Source organism: Nelusetta ayraudi, unplaced genomic scaffold (assembly GCF_046127955.1).
Source record: "Nelusetta ayraudi isolate G7.1 ecotype Tasmania unplaced genomic scaffold, CSIRO-AGI_Nayr_v1 ptg000155l, whole genome shotgun sequence".
Lineage (NCBI taxonomy): Eukaryota > Metazoa > Chordata > Actinopteri > Tetraodontiformes > Monacanthidae > Nelusetta > Nelusetta ayraudi.
Window position 1 is genome coordinate 312,030 of NW_027466205.1, and position 24,317 is coordinate 336,346.

At 46.5% G+C, this 24,317-nt stretch overlaps 1 protein-coding gene across 2 annotated transcripts; it reads left to right on the top strand.

The window, feature by feature from the left end:
* The first annotated feature begins 1,530 nt into the window (after nucleotides 1-1,530).
* palmdb (palmdelphin b) lies at nucleotides 1,531-24,003 on the top strand. 2 transcript variants are annotated; one of them, XM_076013725.1, is made up of 7 exons: nucleotides 1,531-1,654; nucleotides 4,221-4,301; nucleotides 5,495-5,625; nucleotides 6,105-6,219; nucleotides 19,007-21,485; nucleotides 21,599-21,690; nucleotides 23,081-24,003. In XM_076013725.1, the coding sequence occupies exons 1-7, from the start codon at nucleotides 1,610-1,612 to the stop codon at nucleotides 23,162-23,164; spliced, it is 3,027 nt and encodes a 1,008-aa protein (XP_075869840.1). In that variant the 5' UTR covers nucleotides 1,531-1,609; the 3' UTR covers nucleotides 23,165-24,003. The 2 variants fall into 2 exon arrangements, with proteins under 2 accessions (XP_075869840.1, XP_075869841.1); XM_076013726.1 differs by lacking the exons at nucleotides 19,007-21,485; nucleotides 21,599-21,690; nucleotides 23,081-24,003 and adding exons at nucleotides 7,470-7,494; nucleotides 7,895-8,005; nucleotides 8,651-10,670.
* Nucleotides 24,004-24,317: the final 314 nt, after the last annotated feature.

Genomic DNA, 24,317 nt, shown 5'->3' on the forward strand with positions numbered 1-24,317 from the left:
GCCGCGCATGCTAGCGCTAACAAGCGACACGGCCGTGCGACATTCCCAGTCACGTGGCCCTTTTTCCAGAGGGCCCTTATCAATGTCATGTAGCACGTAGCAGCGCCGTCCTAACTGTCTTTCGAAGCTGATGTATGGGCTTTTCTTAACTGTGTTTATTGTGCATTAAATCAACAGTGGCAGCCACTCGCTGGGACAGACACTGTTCTGGGCTCTCGCCTGGTATGCAGTTGACATTTCCGCTAATATATACTTTATATGCTAGCAGTTACAGGCATCCAGCTTTGGGCAAGTTACTCCAAAAGTAATCCATTACAAGTTACTAGTTGATATTGTAACTAGATTACTTGATTAGTTGCTCTTTGAAAAAAAAAAAAAAAAAGTAACTCCACTACATATCACTTTACTTTTTTCTCAACTTACCCACATTCCACAGCAACATCCTTGAGCAACAGCCATGTGCAACTTCCTATAAGCGCGTAACAGCAGTGTAGCAATGTGTTTGGAGAACCTTACGTCATCACTCATAAAGGTCACAAGTAATACAGTCGTCCGTTAACTTTGCAATCCGTCACCCCCGACACTGACGTTGTCGACTGTTTTCTGATCACATCTTTCTTACCGCAGCTATGTTAACGGGGGTGAAAATCCCAAACGGGCCGAGCAGAGCCGGCTTCCAATACGGCCACATCTTTACGAGGGGAAACTGCCTACTTATGTGCTAACGAACCAAACCATAACAGCAATTTTCTAAAAACATGTATATCTCTTTGATAGATATTAAATATGACACATTGGGACTTGAAATGTCACATGCGCAATTTCCTTGATTTCAGATAACAGACAACACTCGCTCAAGCGGCGGTCGACATTTAGCGTTCACTGTATGGAGGAGGCCGTCAGTTCTCGGGGGAGGTGTCGATTACTCACCTGAGTGTGGTTCCGCTCCGCACATCTGTTATATGATGTTGGTGTGACATGGTTAGATTTTTTTTTTTTTTTTATTATCATTATGTTGCTTGATTCGAAATGATTTGTGACATGGTTTGTGACCTGGCGGCCTTTCTCAACCGAAATCCTTTTCTCCAGGAAACAAACGATCCAGTGAACTTTGCGGTGACTGATATGACACTGTCACTATTTTTAAGTGAACCGTCAGCTGTGCACTTTGACTGTCACGTATGATTTGCTACATTCTTATGCAAACAACCCCCACCCCCACAAACACACACACACACACACACATCACACTAAAGCTAACCAATGAGCATAGCTATTGTTAGCAGCAACAGCGTTCCAGATGGCGCATCTGTGCCCTGTAGTTCTAGCTGAGCAGTCAAGTGGAGGACCCTTGACGCGAAAAAAATATTTGTTGAATATTTAGAGAAAGCCTGGGCTAAGAGAACAAAAAGTCCATTTAGATGAGACATTAAGTCCGGTACAGGAAGTGAACGCTATGATTTAATACTCTTTTTGTGGCGTCTTGTAATCCCAAAAGGGATGGGTCCTATTTGGACGTGACACAATACTCGAATTCAGTCAATCATTCATTGAAACGTGGTTAGCTTCCCACCTCACTAACCGGCCTTTGTCTGTCCCGCAGGCCATCATGGAGGAGGCTGACCTGCTAAAGGAGAGACTCCAGGCAATCACGGTAAGGACAAAAACTCAGCCCTTTCACCCCATTGGCGAGTTTACAGTTCGGCCCCATGAGCAAGTCATTTAAAGTAGGTGCAACGATGCCATTCCGTAAGCTAGCTGGGAAACGACCCGACCTCCGGCTGCTCTTCCTGTCGTGCCCGCAGCTCCTCTCTCCGCGTGGGAGTTTCAGCTTCATTCTCTTCCCTCCTGCAGCTGCGTAGGTGGATCATCTGCCAGTCACATCATTAATGAATCTGCTCCATATAGGAGCTCTCGAGCTGCCACAGAATGAAGCGCGGCCAGCGTTGAGTACAGCGTAAACAAACAAAACAAGAAAAAAAGGAAAAAAAAAAAAGAAAAATCATGCCACGGAAATCTTTTTGATTTTCGATTTCACCTCTTCAGCTTTTACGGTCACGTGTGAGCCAAAACTCTTCACACATACACGCAGGGATTCAAAAGACTTTGCCCCGCAGTGTTTCTTAGTCTTCCAAGCCCCGATGCAGCAGTGAAGCGGCTGCAGTATTCGAGCAGTGCGTCTGAAAATAAAAGTCGTGGGCGTGCAGGTTCCAGGACGTGGAGGAAAACCGGGAGCGCTACGTGCAGGTCGCCCCCCCCCCCCGCCCCCGCCCCCGCCCCCCCACCCTTTCAGACTCAGCGGCAACGCTCGCATCACTGCTAAGAGAAAGCGACGCGACCGGCCGCCGTCACAAAGCACCTCTTCAATCTGGACGCCTCTCTGATCTCCGAAACGTTAATTTCCCCGTCTGAAGGAGGACAAACGAAAAATAAATCAAAATGGAATGAACAGCCACGGGGCCAACAGATCCTATCGCACGCACAGGGGGCGGGGCTCTCTTGACAAGGCACGAGGTCACCTTTTTAAAGTTCTCGCTCTCGCCTACTCGTGGTCCAGCTTCTCAACATGACCCAGTTTTTATTCCATCCCTCAGCCCATCAAGCCCTGATTTCAGTTCCAATGCCAAGAAATAGAATCTGTGTGATTGAAAGTGGTCCCGACTTGTTGTTTTTTTTTTTCTTCTCAATAGTGGACTCAAATATGTTGCTTGTCAAATTGAAATTGAAGCCCTCTGCATGGGCATAAAATTGGATTTAGCCAGGCCCTCATACAGGGCAGAGCCTCGAATTTGATGAAATGGACTTTGGACGAGATGGATTTAACGATACATTTGAGTTCTCTCGAGTATTTTGCAGAGTTGGTTGGTGCAATATAGTTTTCAGATGAGGTTTGTCCAGAATTAAGCGATTTCTTGATATAAAAAAAACAGAAATTCAATGACTGTCACATTATATAACGTTGAAATTTCACACAATTTCATTTTCTTTCATGTCCAAGAGATTGGCTGGCATGAACGGAAATAAAAAATAAAGCACACACCACCAGTCAAAAATACTTCTGATTTCATGATTCTTCGTCCATATTCATGACTATTTACATTGTAGATGAACCAATGAACTCGTATGGAATATGTACCAAATAAAAAAAGTGGGAAATAGCTCAAGAAACTGGTGTGTCCAAACTTTTGACTGGGAGTGTATCTATGTAATTACAATCTAACAGCTGTTTTGATAGGCAAATAAAAATAATTTATATTTATATCAAGAATAAGGTAGCAGCTGCCGCTATCTAGAGTTGCCTATAATGCGGATCAGGAGCCAATGGCGATAACTCTTACTTACTAAATCTTACATATGGGGCCTTCAAGTAGTGAAGTCAAGTTTTTATGCCCAAGAGATCTGAGGAACAGAATCGTGTTGCCGTGCTAAAAAAAAAAAAAAAAAAAAAAAAAAGCAGAAGAAGAGGGATCTGATCAACGGAGGTGACGTCACTTGAAACACGAATCTAGCTGACATAAAAAAAAAACAAAAAACAACCTGTCAACCAGGGACGGGTGCCGTAATCCGCGTCTGACAGCGAGTGAGACATAAAGCAACCAGAGCCGAGCTACACGGTAAGCCCGGCGGAACGCCGTGATCTGATGACTGCGGTGCCACCGCCCGGGTTCAGACGTTCCTCAAGAGTGACATCATTAGTTTGTCAGACTCAGACGGGAGACGCAAATACCGGCACACGTCACGGGGCAGATCTACCCCCCCCCCCCTCCCCGGCTGCGACGCAAAGCCACGCTGATCCGAGGTTAATTTTAGCCGGCGGTGAACCGGGCCTGACCTCCAGACGCCCGCCGCTTTTGTGTTTTGATGCTAAGTAAAGATTACACCGGTCAAGCGGCCGTGTTTGGGGCCTCTGTGAATGTGACTCTTTTCAGTGCCAAGGGTCCGGCAGACTGTAGAACATTGCGGCGACGGGCCGACCACTTTTTTTTGAAAGGCACACGTACACAAAAGACAGGTACATCATCGTCAAATGTCAAGGAGGCAGAATTCCTTCGCAGCTATTTACGTCCGTTGTTCAGCTGTCGGCCGAGATTTGCGGCGTCATCTCCGGCAGGAGACAACTGGCGGAATGCTTTGCGCGTCGTGAAACGCACACCAAGTGTTGAAAATGTGTCTGTCTCCCCCCCCGAACCCCTCCACTCTACTCTCTACCTCCCACACAGGACAAAAGAAGGATCCAGCAGAACATCGCAATAAAGAGGAGGCAGATCGAGGACGAGAAGCTGAAGCTCCAGTACATAAAGGTGCACGGTTGGCTTTGATCGCAAGGACCTGCAAGCGGGGAAGCCAAGTGTCAGGGCGGGGGTTGCGTGGCTGTAATTGTCGCTGGCGTTTCCCCGACAGTGACTAAAAAAAGAGACGGCCAACTCCCCCCCCGCCCCCCCCCCCACCACCACCACCACCAAAGAGTGCTGGGATTGCTTTGTGGGTTCTCCCACGGTCCCAAAGCTAATAACGCGGCAGTAATCTCATCATCATGCAAAGCCAAACCCCAGCTGTGAGCGAGGCAGACCCTAAACTCCATAATAATAAATAATAATAAACTCTCCTTCCCTCTGCTGTATACTTTCTCAAAAACCTACACAGAACTTCCTTTTTAACTTACCTACATACTGCTGTACTATATGTAGCGGTTCTGTCTATTTGCATTGAATTGTGTAATTTAGCGAGTTACTTCAGATGTTGCAATACACATGCGTTAACCATCTACATCTCCACGTTTGGTCGATCGAGAGCGACCAATAGCTCGAACCTCTCATCATTGTTAGAGCCAAGATAAAAATAAAAAATTAGCAACTCAAGCAACTTTGGGAGTCGGTTGCCTGTCCATTTGTTGTTAGCGCTTTAGCTAGCGTGGCAGATCCTCTGAGAGGGACGCTGTAGGACAGATCAGCTGGGAAATCACGCGGCTTGGCTTGCTGCAAATTGCTTTTATGGCGTAAACATATCCTAACTAGGAGAACACCGGGGGTGACTAATCCAATTTTTTTTCAGTGGGTGGGCGTTGATCCGTGTCTGGACATCAGGCACAGCACATCGTCAAAGTGTATATTGGGCTGCAACTGGAGTCTGCAGTCGCTTCTGACTCGGCAGGTGCAAGCTCAGCGATATGCTAACAGACGCCACTTTGTGACGCCTCCAGGAGGCAAACAAAGTTAGCCTGGAAATCCGACCGAACGCATCGAGAGTGATCTGTCCTAATCTTGGCGTGTCCGCCAAATGGTTTGTGACAGAGGCAGACACCGATTAAAAGTACTGGAACGAGTGTGGCCGCAACGTCACAGCTTCCCGATTCACGATTGTATTTGCGATGCTCACGAACCCTGTTTTTGCAGTCAAAAATAAATAAATAAATAGATATAGAATAAAAGAGGCAATGGAGGTGTAAACGCTGTTGGCGGCGGCGAACTGAGAGGTTGGTGTGTTTGACTTGCAGAAGAAGGCCCTGAGGGAGCAGTGGCTGATGGACGGTCTGAGTCAGCAGTCGGAGGAGGAGCAGGAAGCCATGAGGCTGCAGGCCCGGGACGAGCAGCAGCAGAGCGACCAGCTTCAGAGCAACATCCTCAGGTAAACCTGCACCCCCCGATCCCACAGCACGCCGCTTCTCCACCAGGGGGAGGTGCCAGGCGGTGAGCTGGCAGAGGTGAAACGATTGTGGCTCTCTATTTATACTCGCCTGGATTAAGCTATATTTACAGACTCCGACAAAAACGAAAAAATCGGAACTGGTTTTTAGAGCTGCAGCCGTTGATTTGTTTGTTTGTTGTTTTTTTTTATTTGATTAAAGAATTATTGGTCGTGTAAAAAAAGCAGTGTCTGAAAATGACAACTCATCCTTAATTACAGGACAAGATGAAACAATACAACACATGGAGTATAAAGTAAAATAATATATCAAAAAATATCGATATAATAGAATTAGAATAGAATAGAAATCGTTTCAGCGCTTATTGGTTTCATCTCTAAGGCCACCCCTAAAAATCAAATATAAATACCCCACAAAGTCCCACTTGATTATTCACAGAGTTCCTGTCTCTTCTTCACAGAATAGAGAAGGAAATCGAAGATCTGGAAACTCAGGAACTCGACATATCTGCCAACGAGGAGGTGGTTCTGAAGCGGCTGAAGGAAGTGGAGAGGACACCTGAGGACATCATCAAAGTAGGCTTGCACAAACTTTCCGCTTCTTGCTGCCCCCCGCAACCCCCAGAGCCCCGCCCCTCCGCCAAGCGGCTTGTTGCTTCTGATTACCATGCGCTCTCATCTCTCGGGGAGTGCGTTTGTAATCAATAACCCCTTCTCAACCAGCCCCTGTTTGCTGGCAGCCTTAAGTGAGCGCGGGATGAAATCAACAGCCGACTCCCGATAGTTTGAATCACTCACGTCAAACAGAACCGTTGATGAGCCGCAGCTGCTGCTGCTGTCGTTGCCGCCTGATTTGCGCCCCCCCCCCCCGACGCTAAGTGTTTACAGCTTTTAGCTGACATTTTTTTGGTGTATTTTTTTTTTTTTTGAAAAAAAAAGAAGAAAAAAAAAAAGAACCCGCGTCATTTTCTTTTGTGCCGTGGAACATCTTTCCAATCAAAAGCCGTATTTCAACATGTCAGGAAATAACTGTCATTTCAATTTGAAAACACGACTTTCAAGTTGAACTCGCAATGTGAGGCGCGCCGCCAAAAACGCCTGCCGGTGTGAGTGGTACAGTGAATTGTTGACTAGCAAATGGCTTGTCTCTTTGCAAAAAATCTGCAGGCTTTGTGACGTGTGAACAGGCACGAGATTTTTCCATCGGGGGGGACTTTAATGGAAGCGTTGGGAAACGTTGTGAGGATACATCTTGCATAACACGAGACCTTTGTATGTTTAAAAAAGACTCAGTAGCGACCCCGCAAACTTTAAGCATCTGCCCCTCCCCCCAACGACTTCATCGCTTTCAAAACACGGGAGGATCGTGCATACCAAGAGAAGGACTTGGATTTTCTTCGACAGGGAGCCCTCGTGAAAAATTCAAATTGCCTCGCGCTCACCTCTCGCTGCGCCTGTGGCCCCCCTAACCCCCTGTCGCTTCCTAACGACGCGCACTCGCCGAGCACGGCGTGGGTGTTTCTCGCCGGCTCATAACGCGCGCCGCTTTGAGTGCACAAAAGTGACAGGTAAAATGGATTGCTCGCTGTGGGCGCACATTCCGCACGTGCTAATCTGCATAGATGATTATTTTGGTCGCCCTCTCGGCCCTCAGAAGGCGGCCGCAGGCAAAACGCGGCTCGCGCGTGACACGTTGGCAAATCTCATGCAGCCAGGCGGACTGACGATAATCCTCACTAATCTGACGGACTGCGGTGATGTTGACGCGCAGTCATTGCTGCCTCTGTTACCACTTTGACCCTCAACCGCTCTATCTTCACACGTAGGAGCTCAACGCAGAATTCAGGACAGGTAAAGTATACATTTCATCCCTTCTCTTTTCCTCTTTTTTGATCACTGATTATTCATTAACCCTCAATTCACTGACACTAATAATCACAGTTTTGGTGTGCATGAAAACTAAAAGAATCGGACCGCTATGTCATTCACAAAGCCAGACGCAGTCGACCGAAGCCTTTTCGATGGACTAACCAGCGAGACTGTTTCTAACCATTTAGACTTAGCGACGACTGGTGAATGATTGCCGGCCTCTCATCACAATGGAAACAGCTGCTAACTTGTGCAAGGCTAACCTCACGAATGAACAACTAGATTTTTGACAGTACATACAAATCACAAAGAGGACAATACTTAATTTACCTGACTAACAAGCATAGTGACGGTGACAGTAAATGGTGTGTTTTGCCTTCAGATCCATCACATCCTGTCCTCTCGCCCCTTAAACGTACTGCCGCTGTCAGTCCGCTGACACCTGCAATGACGCCTACCAAGCGAGAACCTGGTGTTGAAGAACGCAAAAAAGGTATAGAATGTAAAAACTGGTCCAACTGGAGCAGGAGAGTCACCATACGGCTATTTCACCACCTCTTAATGTCGACATCAGTTCAGTGTTCATGCACCACTTCTATCTGCTGGAGAAGCGCTGATTAAAAACACCCCCTCCGGTGTCATTGCGTAAGCTGTAGCATTATAATGTTGCCAACATGTAAATTATTGGGCAATTAGAATCTTCTTTTAGGGGAAGAGAGCATTTCCATTTGAAATTGTCATGGTGCTTTGCTCAAGGCACTTAACAGAGAGTGCAACGGAGAGTAGCACACTTTTATATGAGGGAAAATAAGCACAGCAGAATAATTTCCACAATCATTTTTAAAAGCACGTCTGAAATATGTTATTCCAGATAACATTCTGCCTTATTCAATTCAACTCAGTTCAATTCAGTTCAACTCAATCCAATCCAATTCAAAGAACTAATTGTAACAATAATATTAATCATTATTAATACCACAGGGGACAAGTAATTATGAGCACCAGGCTGTCGTGTTACGCATAGCATACAATAAATGATGCATATCAACTACTTTGACAGACATAAACCATTTAAAGAGAATTTTGTGAATGTTTCCCACGATTTTCCTTTGAACGAAAAATCTTCTCCTCATTCCAGCTACATTTGCGATGGAGATCACGGTGGAGCGCGATAAGAAAACGGGCCAATGTCAGGTCGTCGCCACAGCAAACATCACCCCTGAGACGTTCCGGGACAGGGGGCTGAAGGTGTATGAAGACGGGCGCAAGTCTGTGTACGCGCTGAACCCGCATGGGGGCGAGCCACTGAACGGGACGGTCAGAGAGATGACGCCCTCGCAGGTGGAAGAGCTGTTGGATCGGGCCGTGGACAAGGACGTTCCCAGTGATGTTCAGTACTATCAACCAGTCTACTCTGTGACCTACGCGGGAAACAGCAGGCCTTCAACACCCAGGACGCCAAACAAAACACCCAAGCCAAGTCCATCACCGTGCTCCTCGCTGGGGGACACCTCACCCATGAACGGAACTCAAACGCACCTGGACGCGGATGGTTCGAGAACGCCGATCCTTTCGGAGCAAGACGCCAAGCTTAGAACCAAGATGGAACCAATCGGAGGACGAGCTGACGTCGCTGAAGACCAGCCGCTCTTTGGTACCAAAGCTCCACTGGGGCACACCCACCGCACCAAGACCGAAGTGAACGGTCCGAGTCTTGTGTCTGTCAAGGCACGGACCGACGCAATCCCAACTGCCCCGCAACTCCTCAACGTAGACGTAGACGACTGCAGGCTGTTGGCAATGGCTGTACGCACGACTGAGGCCGATCCCGATGCCCCGATAGGTGATTTCAGCCGCCGCTCGCCTTTCTGCTCAGAGGGCACCACCACCCTGAACATTGTCAAAACCCTACCCGAGGAGCAACAGGGATCAGAGCCGGTTACCATGATCTTCATGGGCTACGAGAAGGCGTACGAGGACGACGAGGACGACTTCCAGGCCGAGCTGGTGGTCGTGGGCGACAGCAGCGATGAGGACGAGCGGGAAGAGGAAGACGAGGCCCGGTACGACGCAAACGGAAGCGACGCCGAGGGGTGTCTGTCGTACCACCCCGAGGGATACACGAGCAGAGTCTTTCGGCCCACGGTGGGCATGGCCAAGATCTCGAGCTGCAGCCGCGCCGCCTCGGACGCCTACACAAACTGGGACGAGTCGGCGCTTCACAAGCCCACGTTCAGCCACAAGGGGGTGAAGCACGGCCGCTACCTGCAGGGACACGGGGCGGAGCAGTGCGCAGACGCAGGCAGCATCAATATGGAGAAAATGAAGCTCTGCTCGACGGGGAGATGAAAAGAATAAAGATTCCACCTCATAGTTACGCTCGACTGCCGTCTCTTTCCTCTTCCCTCTCCAAATCCTTTGTATGCGGCTCATTGTTTTAAACACACCTTGCGTTTGAGCATAACCTGATAGCAACGCGTCCTGTGCCTTTCAGCCTTAATAAAGATGGATTTCTTATGCAATAGACAGCAATGCTTCCCCCCCCCCCGCCGCCGCCGCCGCCTCAGGCCATTTGTTCCAAGGTGCCTTATATTGACAGGTCTTTGCTGACAGCCACCGACTAGTGTGTCTGTCCATGATTTTGCAGACTTTACTGCCACCCACTGGCAAAATAATTTGCAGCACGTTCAAGAGAGCAGATCTCCGTGCCCGCGCAAAGCCTTCTGTGCCTTTCATAACGTTGGTAATGCAAAGCAAGCTTGATGGTTTTAGATGTTTAACGTCTCAGACATCACACTAGAAATTTTTAACTCATAAAGATGGGCGGTGTGGAGATGTTGGTGTGTCTGACTTTGACAAGCTTAGTTGTGCTGTGTTTTGATACAATGCATCCAAAGGGATCAAACTCTATGCTTATTAATACCTTTTTGCTAGGTATTCGTAGTAAAAGTATTAAGACAACATTTTAAATGTTAATTTTGATGTCATTAGTTAAATAGCAATAGTCCTATCCTGTCCTATTACATTACTTGGGTTGTTCAAAGCTGTGTCTTATTTTGAAATGATGATGTATCTTAATTAGAAAATGTGGCCTCATTTTTGTTTTAAATTCATTTAATGAAAACTAACTTCCACTATTAAACAGACACCAACCTTAACATATGGCTGCAGTGTGATTTTTGTGCACCTTTCTGATATATAAATACAATGTCAAGAAATGACACAAAACCATGAAAAAAAATAGTCTGACTTCACATTGAACTACAGAAAAAAAAAAAAAAAATCACACCGGGGAGCAAAAAACATGCTTTTTAAGTGGTTGTACAAGCAGTAAGACAAAGCTCCTGTGATTAAATCTACGACAGCAGGTTTGCTTTGGCTGTGGTTGGCATGGATACGAGGACCGACAGCTGAGTGAACTAAACGCTGTTATGCTGTTCCACGTGTCGAGCACTCGTCCTTGGTTTGCTTTCTCTTCCTTTCAAGGCTCTCGCTGTGGCATTATGAAAAATGTGGAGGAGGGTGGAAGAGCGAAAAGCAAAAACAAACACAAAGTGGCGCCGAGACATGAGAGCTCAAAGGATTGCAGTCATGCAACTGATGGAGTCTAATATTTGTTTGTATTTTGCATTGAGCCACTTTTACACAGAAGTTCCCTAATGGCATTCCGGACTCGGACTCGTCTGCACTGTTTATTGTTAGTTAACAATTAATAATCACCTCGGAGCGGACCGGGGCTCTCAGTGGGCGACCATCTGCCTTGAGCAGTTGGCGAGGGAGAGGGGAGGGGAGGGGAGGGGCGGTGAGATAAATAGAGCGATCAATAGAATGTCACAGACAGCATAGAGTGAGGGAAGTATGCGCACAGTAATATGGGAATTGGGGAAAAAAAAAAAAAAAAAAAAGAAGTCAAAGGAGCCATGTGCCAAATATCTTGTGATGCCGAAGCTTCGCTCTGCGTTTACACCAAAACAAACCGGATACCTGCACATCCCAGCAGCCCAGTGAACGTGGGCAACAAGTGCTTTGATTCTGTACATTGTTTTGTTTTTTTTTCCCCTATGAAGAACAATTCCATTTCAGACATAACAATACTTTTTTTTTTTTTTTTTAGCTTTAATACTATTTGCATGGATTTGTTGTTTTTAGGTTATTTTGGAATGGCCAAAGGTTCTGAAGGGAGTGAGGAACGAGGGGATTCTTGCAATTCGTGAACACAAAAGTTTCACAGCTCTAGGAATTGATTGATTTCATTTTTTTTTGCCCAGATAGATTAGAGCTCTTAGGTGTCTGTGTTGTACGAATGACACCATTACATAGCTCCCAGTTTGCTTTAGGATTCTGGATATTTTGTTGATTGTCATTGAGGGGTTTGAGGGGGTGAGCAGGCTGCAGCGCTCGTAAAGAAAAAAAAAAAAATTCTACTCCCATGATTAATTGAAACAGCAAATGCCAATTTGTTCCTGTGACTCCCCACTTGACGCGGGCGTAATCAACGGGGGGGAAACGAGCTAAGTTTAAAAAAATAAAAAAATAATCAGAGGACAAATGCACAGGTGGCTCAAACCGGAGTGGGATGGAATGCCTCGCTGTGCGCCACATAAGCACCTCGCTGCCTGAGCGCTTGTTCATGGGCGAATCCTCAAACGTTGGCTGCCTCTGAGCAGCACGCCTCCCCCCCCCCCCCCTTTTTTTTTTTCCCACCGGCCGTCCAATCAGAGGCGGAGGCAGCATCAGCAGCAGCCGAGCGGGGCTGCTAGTGCGAGGCTGCACTCAGAAACAGAGCAGAGCCCTCTGCATTGGCACACCACTCTGTCTCAGGTAAGGTGCGTTTGACGCCAACGCTCGCCCTCACACAAATACACGCTCACAGGTGCATGCAAAGTTCCGGCTGGTTTTCCTCTGTTGCATTTGTGTGGATCCATGCTGGACCAGTGTCACGGCTCATATAGACATCACATCATGTGTTTGGTATTGATCAGGGGAGGGGGCGATGCTGCGAAAGCTCCCCGCGGAGCGGAATTATCCGGATGATAAAACCCTCTGTTCCGGTGGCTGCAGTGGACCGAATCTTTGTGTGTGTGTGTGTGTGTGTGTGTGTGTGTGTGTGTGTGTGTGTGTGTGTTTTAAGAGTGAGTGGGCTGGGAGAGTGTAAAGTAGCACTGGGGTTAAATAGTCCGTCTGGAGGCTGTTTTAATGCTCGTGCCTGCAGGCGAGATCATCCTCTGAATGTCTGAGTTAAGATGCTGATTTGCTAAAACAAACAAGCAAAAATATTCTATGTATGTGCTGAGTCTACCCCAGTGGAAAAAACCCCAGTCAGAACAGACAGAATGCAATAACTTGAGGTTTCTTGGATTGTGCAGTTTTGTTTTGTTTTTTTTATATGTTTTCGCGTGGTTTTCTGTTTCTGTGTGCCGTTTTTCACTTGGGGTTCTCGCACCAAAGCGATAATTTCCTCCAGTTAAATTTAGCGGGTTGAATCTGCCAGTTGGGAAATTGGATTAGAGAGATTTTAAGCTGCTCTTGTTTTGGCTGATCTAAATACGATTCTTATTAACACCAGAATTATACAGACCTCCCTTCACAGATTTCGCTGCTTTCTAATATTCCGGGAGACTTGTGTTATTCTGGAGATTTGCTCAACATAGCGACTATTGCGCTCCAGTCCTGCTTTGCGTGCCTTTGAGTCGATCCAGGGATACCACTGTGCAGCAAAACACCACCGGCCGACAAACAGGCAGCCGGTGAATGACTGAGTGAGTGAGTGAGTGAGTGAGTGAGTGAGTGAGAGAATGAATGGATGAATGAATGACCTGCAGATTAGTCACACAGCACTTGTTCCTTCATGCGCTACCCTGAGTACCTCTGATGTGTTTGACAAGTTCGCCGCAGTTGCAATCGAGACAATTCACGAAATAAAGAGCAGAAATTGGAATAGAACATGCAGTACTCTTTGTGCAATTCCTGTGTGCCTGAATCTGTTTGTTTTTTTTCTCCTGGGGGATATTACTTTCCAAAAGCATACAGCATTTATTTACAATACTAATTGTACTATAAAGCCTGTTATATGTGAGTATATGCAGGTGTGTAGACAGAGATGAGAGGAGGTGAGGGAGGATTCTCAGTCTTGTCTCGTGTTTACGAAGCAGTTTTGCAAGGCCAACACTTCACCTTGCAAAACGATCAAAGGCTTTAAAACTAGCTTTTGTAGAAAAGCAGAATATATATATATGTACACATACATACATTTATATATACACATATATTGAGAGACAGAGAGAGAGAGAGTAAACACACATATATACCTACATGTGTATGTATATACATGTACGTATTGTATGTGTGTGGATATATATACATACATATTCTGCTTTTCTACAATATACATATCTATATCATCAATCTAAACAGCTTTGAGTGTATTGGAAAAATTCTTTCAGAAGTGGCAGCAGTGTTTTGATACAAAGCGTGCATCAAATGGTCCCTAGTGAGGAGGAGAACTGGAGCAGGTTGTGTTGTTTTTTTTTGTTTTTTTTCCCCTCCTTTCATTTTTCTAAGAGGCAGTCCAGACAATATGTGGGCGTGATGGCAGAGGAAAAAACAGTTTATAACACAAGAGGCTTGCCTTGTCTTTCGCAACAGCGCCTTAATTGCAGGCATTTGGGGAGCAGTTGGTTAAAGATGACTGCTGGTGACAAAGAGCGCAGCTGTCGCATGTTTCATGACATCAGTGTAGCGATGGCAAACATTTGAACATTTATTATAACATAGAACAATGTACATACTGCGTTAATCTAGTGTAAATAGAGACTTGGCAAAAAACAAAACAAAATGTCTGTGTTTTGTGCTGATTGTTCCAGTCGGTTTAGGTTTTGTGCCTTCTGGGTGACACATGGAGGACGTTTGGCAGCAATTTTGCTTTGAAAGATTTAATTGCATTCATAATAAATCACGATCTTTATCGCTGACTGGTTTGGAACCAGACGATGGGTTTCACGTTGAGGTGCTATACCGTAATCTTCTTAATTGCATGTGTGTAATCACAATTACAAAGACAAATTCAACATATAATTATATTCGTAATGTATAATTGTCATCACATGGTCCTGTTAATGCGCTGGGTAACGTCCGAGCGCGTTTCAAAGCCATTATCGTCCTTACACGTTAGAAATTTCGACCATTCGGTCAAAAAAAAAAGAAAGATTGTAGTAGCAGCCAGATTAGCAGGTGCCACTGTTATGGCCTTTGCTGCACGGACGGGACACACTCTTAAAAAAAAAAAAAAAAAATGGATTGACTGAGCGTCTGTGTGTGTGTGTGTGTGTGTGTGTGTGTGTGTGTGTGTGTGTGTGTGTGCATACACGTGGCTACCATTTGGAAATGGCCTTAGGGATCCTCACCACCACTCTTAGCTTCCTCTTAATGACAGTTCTGCCAATAGTGCGTGTGTGTGTGTGTGTGTGTGTGTGTGTGTGTGTGTCAGCGTGTGTTCGCGTTCACTTTTAGACCAGCAAAGCGTTGACTTTCGCACCACTCCAACCAGGCATCGCCATATGGACTGTACACCTCGGCCTTGCTCTCACGCTAATTTTGGTTCCCTTTTTTTTTTTTTTTTTTTGCACTGCTTGAAGCGTTCAAGTGTTGTGGAGAATGATTTCTGTGTGGATGATCTACAACGTGGCGGTAGGTACGCGGCGGGATGAGAGCGCTCATCACCGCTTCGATTTAGCGACGTCAAACTGCAATTTAACGGGCGTAGTTTTTCCCAAAACAACAGGATTTTTCTTTCGTTTCTTTGACGCTCGCGACAACAGGACAAACGCCTTCTGCGGTGAATAAAAACTGGAGCCGTCGCCGGCAGCCAAAATTTGAATCCTCCCATTCGGGGAGGCTGTCAATCAACACTGGGGCGAACCTCCTTTCAAGGAAAGAGATGTCAAAGATATACTTAGGCCGAGAAGATACAATTCTTTCATGATTAATTAATTCATGATGGGAATTCTCCACAGCCGTTATGCGAGCAGAGAAGCGCAAAAAAACTTCAGAATGTTAAATATCAATCGGCGGCAAGCGCGCGGCTGAAAATTAAAATCCACGCTGTCTGTCAGCTGTGAAATACGCTGGAGCATTGCTGCAGACCCATTATTATTCACAACATTGGGTCCAAATCAGTATTCATAAGTCTTCGGGGCGGGGGGGAGGGGGGGGGGGCTAAGAAGCTTCAGAAGAAATTCACGCCGATTGATATTTTTCTGCGTTGCGCCGTCTCCTCCATGGAAAAGGCCCTGGCAGCTTCCAGGTCGCTGAGGAAGGAGCGGCAGCGTTGTGCGACGGGTGTAATCGCGGCAGGAGCGCTGCCACTCTGGTCCCCGTCCAGGTTCCGGGTTAGAAATGATTTGCTTCAAAAATAGCCTGGCAAGCCTGGCAGGCGGGGGTGGTGGGGGGGGACCCGGTATTGATCCAGCGCTGGATTAAGTGGTTGAAAGGGGCCATTCTGCACCTCGGCCACTGATGCATGGGCGTCACGCGGCGGCGGCGGCGGCGGCGGCGGCCAGCCGTGGATGTGGACGTTATTGAACCTGCGGATTATGTAACAGTCGAGAGGAACCACCCAATTGCGGTGTATACTGGAACATATTACCTGTGGTTTGAGACCAAATACGCCACAGTGTAAGCCACGCTATTCTTCTTCTTCCCCTCCTTCTGGTTGTCCCCTTCAGGGGCCAAATCACCTGCCTCCGTCGGCTGACTTCGCGTTCTCGCTCGCTACACCCGTAAAACCCACCCCCTCTGAAGTTTGGCTCGGCCTCCAAACCGGCAGCTCCAGCCTTGGCCTCCTTTTGGATTTAGAAAATAAAGAAAGAAGCGAATTGATGAGACAACGCCGCATCCCCCCCCCCCCCCACACACACACACACACACCTCCGACAGGGAGTCTTGCACCACGGGTCGCATCGGCAAACTGTCTCGATGGAGGACTTCTCGGCGGCCTTGCACCACCGATCCCCGGGTGGATACGCTCTGTCCCTCGCGAAACATCCAATAACCCATCAAGTGTCCGCCCCACGTGTCGTATTTACATAACCGCTGACATGCCGGCGCACAGCCACCCCACAGGTGGTCCGCCGCTAAGAAGAATCAACATCACTGGGCCCCTGCAGGGACGGTCCCCGCCCATAGGAAATATGCACTTTGTTGAGACGGTTGTTTGCCGTCACTGAGACAACAACACGTATATTGCAAGCCTGCCCTCAGGGTTCAACCTGTTTCTTTGTGTTATACATTTAATATTAATTCATTGGGGTTTTTTTTTTTTTTTTTTTGGTGTGTTAAGGCAGTCTTGGCAGACCGTATAGAGAGCAGGACATTCTATCAAAATGCATTCATTATGCAGAAATGAAGGCGAATTATACCGATGTCCCCGTGACACAATCACGGCCATCGCTAAGTGTCTCATTAGCCTCCCTCCGGTCCTTTGGCGCTGAAGTGGGCTTGATGATAGGAAGTGTGACAGAAAAGAACATCCAACTTTTTTTTTGTCTCCCCCACCCCCCACTCCCCCTCCCCCTCCACTCCGAGCTGAAAGAGGATGGAGGGAGGATTAGACACTCGGTGGAAATTTTTTTCCGATGCCCGGAGTCAGCAGCTGTGGGTATCCTGTTAAATGCGCCCAGCTTTATGATGAAAAGAGCCCGTGGCCCGTGGTGAGCTGCTGGCCCGACGCTTGGCAGCAGGAGCACATGACATCAGCGGCGGGGCGATTCAATAACAGCAAATAAAAATCTGAGCGCATCGAACATGCCCTCTAATTTAGTATTATTTGTTTTTCTTCCCCCAATGAGCTGTTTTTTTTTTTTTTTGCCTGCTTCAACCTTTCACATCCCTAAAGTCACAAGGAAACGTCCCGGTCATCGTTTTGATTTGACTTATGTAACTTGGCAGCCTGTAAATGTAACGACACCATCAAGTACGTGTCAGATTCGAGCCAGGCACGGGACGACAGTGAAGAGATGTTCCGACTGGGCCGCGCCGGCGCTTCCATTCAGCCGTGTCCCCAAGATACGAATGGATCAATGCACACGAGTGCTATCGTATATTATTGTCCTTGTGTCACCTGCGCATGTCTCCAATGGCCTGACTTATCTTCGTTAGCAGATGTGACACCATCCTTCATGCAACCCTCAGCTGACCAAAGTGATCTGTTTGGCACAGGCGCTTTAGCTACCGGGTCAGTTGGCATTTAAAACCAGCGCCATTAAATATGGTCGTTTTCCATTGTATTATTGATGTGTTGAGCACAACAAATCTGCTTTCTTTGTATGAGCCAAAATGTTGCATGGTTTGTTTCATTACACCAAATTAAAAAAAAGCTCAGCGGTACACAGTTTGCATACAATCTGTCATCCGCAACATTTCATCGATGTGCCAGAAAAAACAAAACAAAACAAAAAAAAATCAGGATCATGCTGGGTGTTCGCTTCCTGCCACATCTCCTGTTTGGGGTACATTCCAATTGTTTGGCAACGAGAGGCTCCGGACATGTCACTGCTGAAAAATATTGTACCGTGAAAAAGGTACAACAATTCGGGGTTTCCCTTTGCACTTTATGACGGCTTCGAAAACAAAGAAAGAACTGAACAGTGCTTCACGGACAGTGTTTTTCAGTTTTGTACACTTAGATGTGGCTTTGACACGTGGCACAGATTGCCGTACATACATACCTGACATAGTATTCATAGTGTCACGCAAGATATATTATTGCAATTGATGACGGCGCCTATGGAGGATTGCATAGGGGGCTCATCTTGTCCAGTTTTCAGGGACGCTCGGGTGTGGGCGGCAGACCCAGCCTTGCAGTCTTACATAAGAACCGACAGAAAGCCGTCCAATTCAGCTGCTCTTGAATTGAATGAAATGCGCTTCCCCTCCTTCTGCATGTAACCCACTTAGGAGAAATGTTCACTCGTGCCCGCAGTAACGCACACACTCTCCCCAACCCCTAAGTGTTTCTTGCACAGAACATTCAAGACGCGTCCGAGGGCGACTCCATTGTTCATACTGCACTCCCAGGACTCTCAGGAGGATTGGCCAAGCCGCCCTGGCGTGATTACATTTGCAATAACACCCTGAAGTGTTATTTTGCAGTGGCAAGTGCAACTGCGGTGATGAAAATCCTTGTGATGAGTTCTTTGTCGGCAAAATTGGGACAGCTCATGAAGCACTTTGTCTGACAGGATAAGGGTTTGCGGTTTGTTTTGCAGAGAATTGGAAAAGAAAACTGGAATAAAGCTTAGATTCTAAAGTTGGTTGAAAAATTAATTGACAGACATTGTTTTTGGTGCTTTTTTTTATATTTTTGATTGCGTTATCTCAGTGTGCATGGTTCTCTTTGATAGTGACTGTTTTTTCGGTTTTGATCTTGCAAAGATATTGCCGAGCTGAAATGAGAATACCTGGAAAATAAAGTCTCTCCCCTGCTGTCTGTCCTCAGAGAGCGTCCTTAGTGGATGGAGAGGCAGACGGAAAAGAACTGAACGAAGGCTGCAGCACAACTGAGAATCACAACTCCCTCTCTGTCACCATGGAAACTACAGAACAATCAGAGCTGCCAATGGACTGCGAAGTGGAGGTTGCTGTGACTGATTCACCTGCGCAAGGGAAAGAAGATTTGGGTACTGATGAAAAGCAAGTTTGTATGGAGGCCGACACTAAGGTTCCTTCTGAGCAAAATGCAAAGCAGGACAAATTATTACCTGAACTACTGTCAGACACAGTTGAGATTGACAAGCCCGACTGCCCCACTACAAGTGCCGAACTCTCCAGTCAGGTTGAAAAAGAAGGGCACGAAGAGCTCAACAGGAATGAATCAATTGCCTCATCTGCATCCGACACACCCTCTAGCGCTGAAAGCGTTTACGAGAATGAAGCTCATCGTAAAAGCAAGGAGCAAGATGCTCAGACTCCTCAGCCTGGGTTAGACTCACAACCAAACAGAAACCATGAGTCAGAGGAAGACCCTGGACCTAATCTATTCCCAGATGAACCAGATCAAGACTTTGAGCCGTCACAATACTCCGAGCCAGCACAGGACACTGAGCCAGATCTCTACCCTGAGCCGGTACAGGACCCTGAGCCAGATCTCTACCCTGAGTCGGTACAGGACCCTGAGCTAGAACAGTACCCTGAACCTGTACAGGACCCTGAGCTAGATCAGTACCCTGAACCCGTACAGGACACTGAGCTAGATCAGTACCCTGAGCCAGTACAGTACACTGAGCAAGATCAGTACCCTGAGCCAGAGCAAAACTCTGACCCAGACCAGTTCATTGAAATGAAGCAAGAGACTGACCTGTTGCCTGAGCCAGAGAAAGAGGCTGAACCAGAGCTGTTCCCTGAACTAGAGCAAGACATTGACCCAGACCAACTCCCTGAACCGGACCAGTACCCTGATCCAGATGATGACCTAAAGTTATATTCACAAACTGAACATAACGAGCTAAATTCTGAGGACAGGGAATATGAAAATCTGGAAGACCCAGAAGTTCACAATATCCTCTTTGATCAGACTATTACTGAGGAATCAATATTGGAGCAATATATTCGGGAGGAGGCCATGTCAGATGTATCCAATGAGTCAGGCCACGAACTTGACCCTGACAAAATGGACGAATGTCTGGGAGTGGAGCTAGCAGGCGGTTCCTCAGATAGTGACGCAGATGAAAAGTGGAGAACAATATTCTCCTCTTCGATAAACAGAGAAGATGATGACTCATATTTGGACAGTCTTGAGCTGAGCGCCCAGGAACTCTTTGTCCAAAAGGTCGAGGTGACAGATTACGAAGAGCACAACAACAACAACTTTGAAGAGGTCAGTTTTGAGGTTCCTCAAATGGATGAAGTTCTGGAGCAGCCTGTGGATGTCGTTCCATTTACAGTTCCCCCACAGGAAGTCAAATATAACCCTGTCACTCTTCAGGGGTTGGCCAAAATCTCCGAAGATGAGAGCGAAAATGGGCGAGATGCAAATCATAACCACACCAACCACGAACAGGAAATCAATGCTGACCCAAACAAAAAGTTACCCAAAGACTTCTGTGTCATACAGGAGACCAAGAGTGAAAACGTTAGCACAGAGCACGTGGACTTCAAGATGGCTCGCAAACAGTGGAAGGAAATGGAAGAGCAAACCATGAACAAGGGTGTCGTACCAACAACCAAGCGGCCAAACTTAGTTGGCAGCCACAGCTTCATGTACACGCCAGTCCGGAACATTGAGAGAACCCAGAGGAAAATGCACTATCCAGATAATTTGGATTTAGCTGGGGATTATTCGCACACGCAGTTTAGCCCTTGCTCAGAGGATTCTGGCCTGGATGACCCCAGTTACCGATCCCCTTACGATGACCCGGAAACGCCGGTTGAGAGGGAAATTCGTCTGTCAATGGAGCGGGAGGAAAACTTCCGGAGGGAGAGGGGTCTCTCAAGGATGGGCAAGTCAACTGATTGCATCCCTTCGCGAGGTATCCCCAGATCGATGAGTACCCCACTCACGCCATCGTTCATAATCACCTCCTCACCCACTAAAGAACCACTGAAGCATGACATGTCTGCAAACAACGTCATTATTCTGGACTCGAGCGGTGAGTTCAACTCCACCAGCAGGCAGAGCCAAGACAAGTGGAACTCTGATGGCAACGGTTCCAACGTCATCATCTTGGACACATCCAACGTAATTATTCGAAGTGCCTCAGAGTTCTCCCTGAACAAAGTCTGCGAGCAGCCTCAGGAGAAGGCGTTCCTGAACAACCCCTTCTTCAAGCTGCGTTCACGGAGCTCAATATCACTGGTCGATGAAGAGATCAAGATGGTTAAACAGAGGGAGGAGGAGCTGAAGAAGGAGAGAGCGAATCTGTACGGCAAAGACCGGCTGCTGTCGAACCACATGGACACTTTGGCTTTTGGTAACTCAGGTACGCGAGTCAAGTGTGAGCTGCAAAGACGTTTGTGTGTATGATAATCTTTTGCTCTCTGTGTTTAGCTTTTTAAATTTAAATGTGTTTTTTTTTTTCTTCCAAACTGTCAGTTGACGTCCCAGTAAAGTGCAAGTCTTCTCCGTCATCCCCAATGAAAACCGCTGCCAGAATGGATCGCTCCGCTTTGTCCTGTGATCACAGAGTAAGTTTACTCACCCACTCAACTGCTCAAATATCTTAGTTTTGCATAATCCTCAAAGCAGCACTGTGTAGTTTTTCAACCCCCCCCCAAAAAAATGGTATCAGAATCATGCAACATGGAGAATGGTACCCCTGCCATGGACTACAAGCTGGCTGAGTATAGGGCTAATTGTGCTTGCCTCCTCTTTACCCTCTTGCAAGAGCACAGATGAGCAATAATTTCACACGCCGACATCAACACCTCTCGCCTGGGTGTAAAACGCAAGCTCTCTAGTCTCCTTGTAGTCATAACAGCAGAGGTTCCTGAGAGGCCAAATAGGATGAGTGCGCATACTATATATTCAGCCGTGTTCGGTGGATAGTTACTTGCACTGGTGCACTGTTGTCAGTGGCAGCCCCATCGCCACTGCAAGTCAGTGAGTCATACAAGAGGATTTTGATACGGCCACGTTAATGTTGGAAAACTGCACGGCGTTGTTTTAACTCTGAGGGATCAAGTCGTTATATGTGCTTGTCACGCATTTGCTTCCAGAGACAAAAAAAAAAAAAAGAAAGAAGGTGATTTGATCTCACCAAGTGCTGAAGGTGGGAAAACATTTCAGCGCTGCAAAGTCTTTTTTTTCACTCTCCCTCAAATTGGTGATGCACGACTCTGTCACATTGTTTCACTCCACCATTTCACCTCTACTTGCCCGCTAATTCCTGTCAATCCAAAATCCTTCCTTTGAGGGAGCAGTGTAACGTTCTGTCAGTTACTGGAGAACTGAACCGCATTTTCTTATGCTTCCCTTAAAATTTCCAATGTGTAATATCTGGCTTGATTTATGATTTTGATATTGATAAAAGCTCACTATGCTGCCCCGTAAATACACTCATAAAAGTTTATAATTGCAGGACAATAAATTGCAGTACAATAAAAGCTACCATCTTGCGCCGCTATATTATTAAGGAAGCTGGGTGCGGACAATCCAGTCTCCAGTTTTTTAATTCGGGTGACTGCTCGCATCTTCAAATAAACCAACAAAGAAGAAGGTGGATGAGGTATCCAGGTCCAGGTGTGTGCGCGCAGGTCACCGTAGTTCACTGGCAAGCTCACGAGAGGGAGGGCATGGAGTGAAAGTGAAGTGAAATAGTGCTGCAATCTAAAATGTAACCACTTGATGTCACCGTTTCTCACACATCTAACCTTTAACAGTGTTATGCCGCCAGCGTTCAGTTCTACCTCCGGCTCTTGTTTGACGCTCATAATTGCTGTATAGGCTTACATTCTGCATGTCCACCATGCCGAACTGTGGTCCACATCATCTGTTGATGATACATGTTGATAAGACATGTAGCACTGGAGAGTGTGGAGCGGTGAAAACAGCTCATCATGCTGCTGTCTCTCTCAGTTTCCAGACTCCTACACAGGCGGACGACGCAAGAGTGCCATGGCTGTGCGCTGGGAGGCAGGCGAGTTTACAAAAAATGACTGAAAAGGAACCGCACAAAGGCATCCGTAATGTTTTCCCCGTGTTCTACTGTTTGAGTTAGATGCAACATTGTCTGTTTCATGTTGTGACATACGCTTATTTCTCCGCTTCTGTGATGCTTTTGGCAACAACAAAAAAAAAAACAAAGAAACAAAAAACCAACTAGTGAGACAGTAACAATGGTAGTAGCCGTAATAAATTGGCAAAAAAAAAAATTATGAATTAATTCTTGCACTCTATCATGGATAAACTGTAGACAGAACTTGACTCTGGCAAGATCACGTGCATCATTCTCACGCATTCTCACCACAGGTTTCAGGTCAAAGAAGGCCTTAGCATCTTTTTATCAAGCTGTCAGGTACTTTCTATTACTGGACTGGAGAAATAGAGTGCCAACACACAAGCAAGTTTCTGAATATCTTGCAACATCTTATACAACTATGGCAATAGTAACAAAAAAAAAAAAAATCAAACAACACTGATAATGAAAAAAACAAACAAACACGGTTGTCAGTTTTTCTGACGTGCAATAATTTTCTAACCTTGCACAACAGCTGGATCGCTCTGATTTCACCTCTGAAATCTCACTCATCCATCTCGCCACCCTCCAATAGAAAACCTTTTCTATCAAAAGAGGTTTTCACGACCAATCAGCTCCCTTTAAGGATAGAGTGGTGGGAAGTCCAGGAGAGAAAGCGAGGGGGTGACGGGAAGACCAGGAAGAAGCTACTCACTGTAGATGACATCAGCTGTAGCGACTGCTAAAGGGCTTTGCATTGATGCTGCTGCGGCAGCACGCACAATACGCAATCGTTATTGAAAGAGTAACAGCGAAAAAAAATAAAACAGCACTCGAGGCTTTTTTTTTTTTTGAACGTATGACTTTCAAAATGTCAGCGCGTAGTGGCTACCAGTCACGTTACGTCGATGCAAGACTAATCGTGCAAAAGGAAGTCTCCAGCTGGCTAGTTTATGGCAGCAATAAAAACAATTGTATTGGTCCCCTTGACTGTGAGGGACTTGAAGGTTTGTCTAGTCCCTCCTCTTTCCATATGCTTTCTATTGGCTCCTTACCAAATGCATATGTGCGAGAAATCCGCCAGAGTATAAGGTAGAGGAAACGTTCCATCTGGCGCCCCAGTTATCTCACAGTTCT

What these genes read in the sequence shown, in the direction of transcription:
- palmdb (XM_076013725.1), top strand. Translation starts at nt 1,610, where the DNA reads ATGGAGGAGGCTGACCTGCTAAAGGAGAGACTCCAGGCAATCACG. An exon ending in TGAAGCTCCAGTACATAAAG is followed by an intron (nt 4,302 to 5,494) that starts GTGCACGGTTGG and finishes TTTGACTTGCAG; the next exon opens with AAGAAGGCCCTGAGGGAGCA. An exon ending in CACCTGAGGACATCATCAAA is followed by an intron (nt 6,220 to 19,006) that starts GTAGGCTTGCAC and finishes GTCTGTCCTCAG; the next exon opens with AGAGCGTCCTTAGTGGATGG.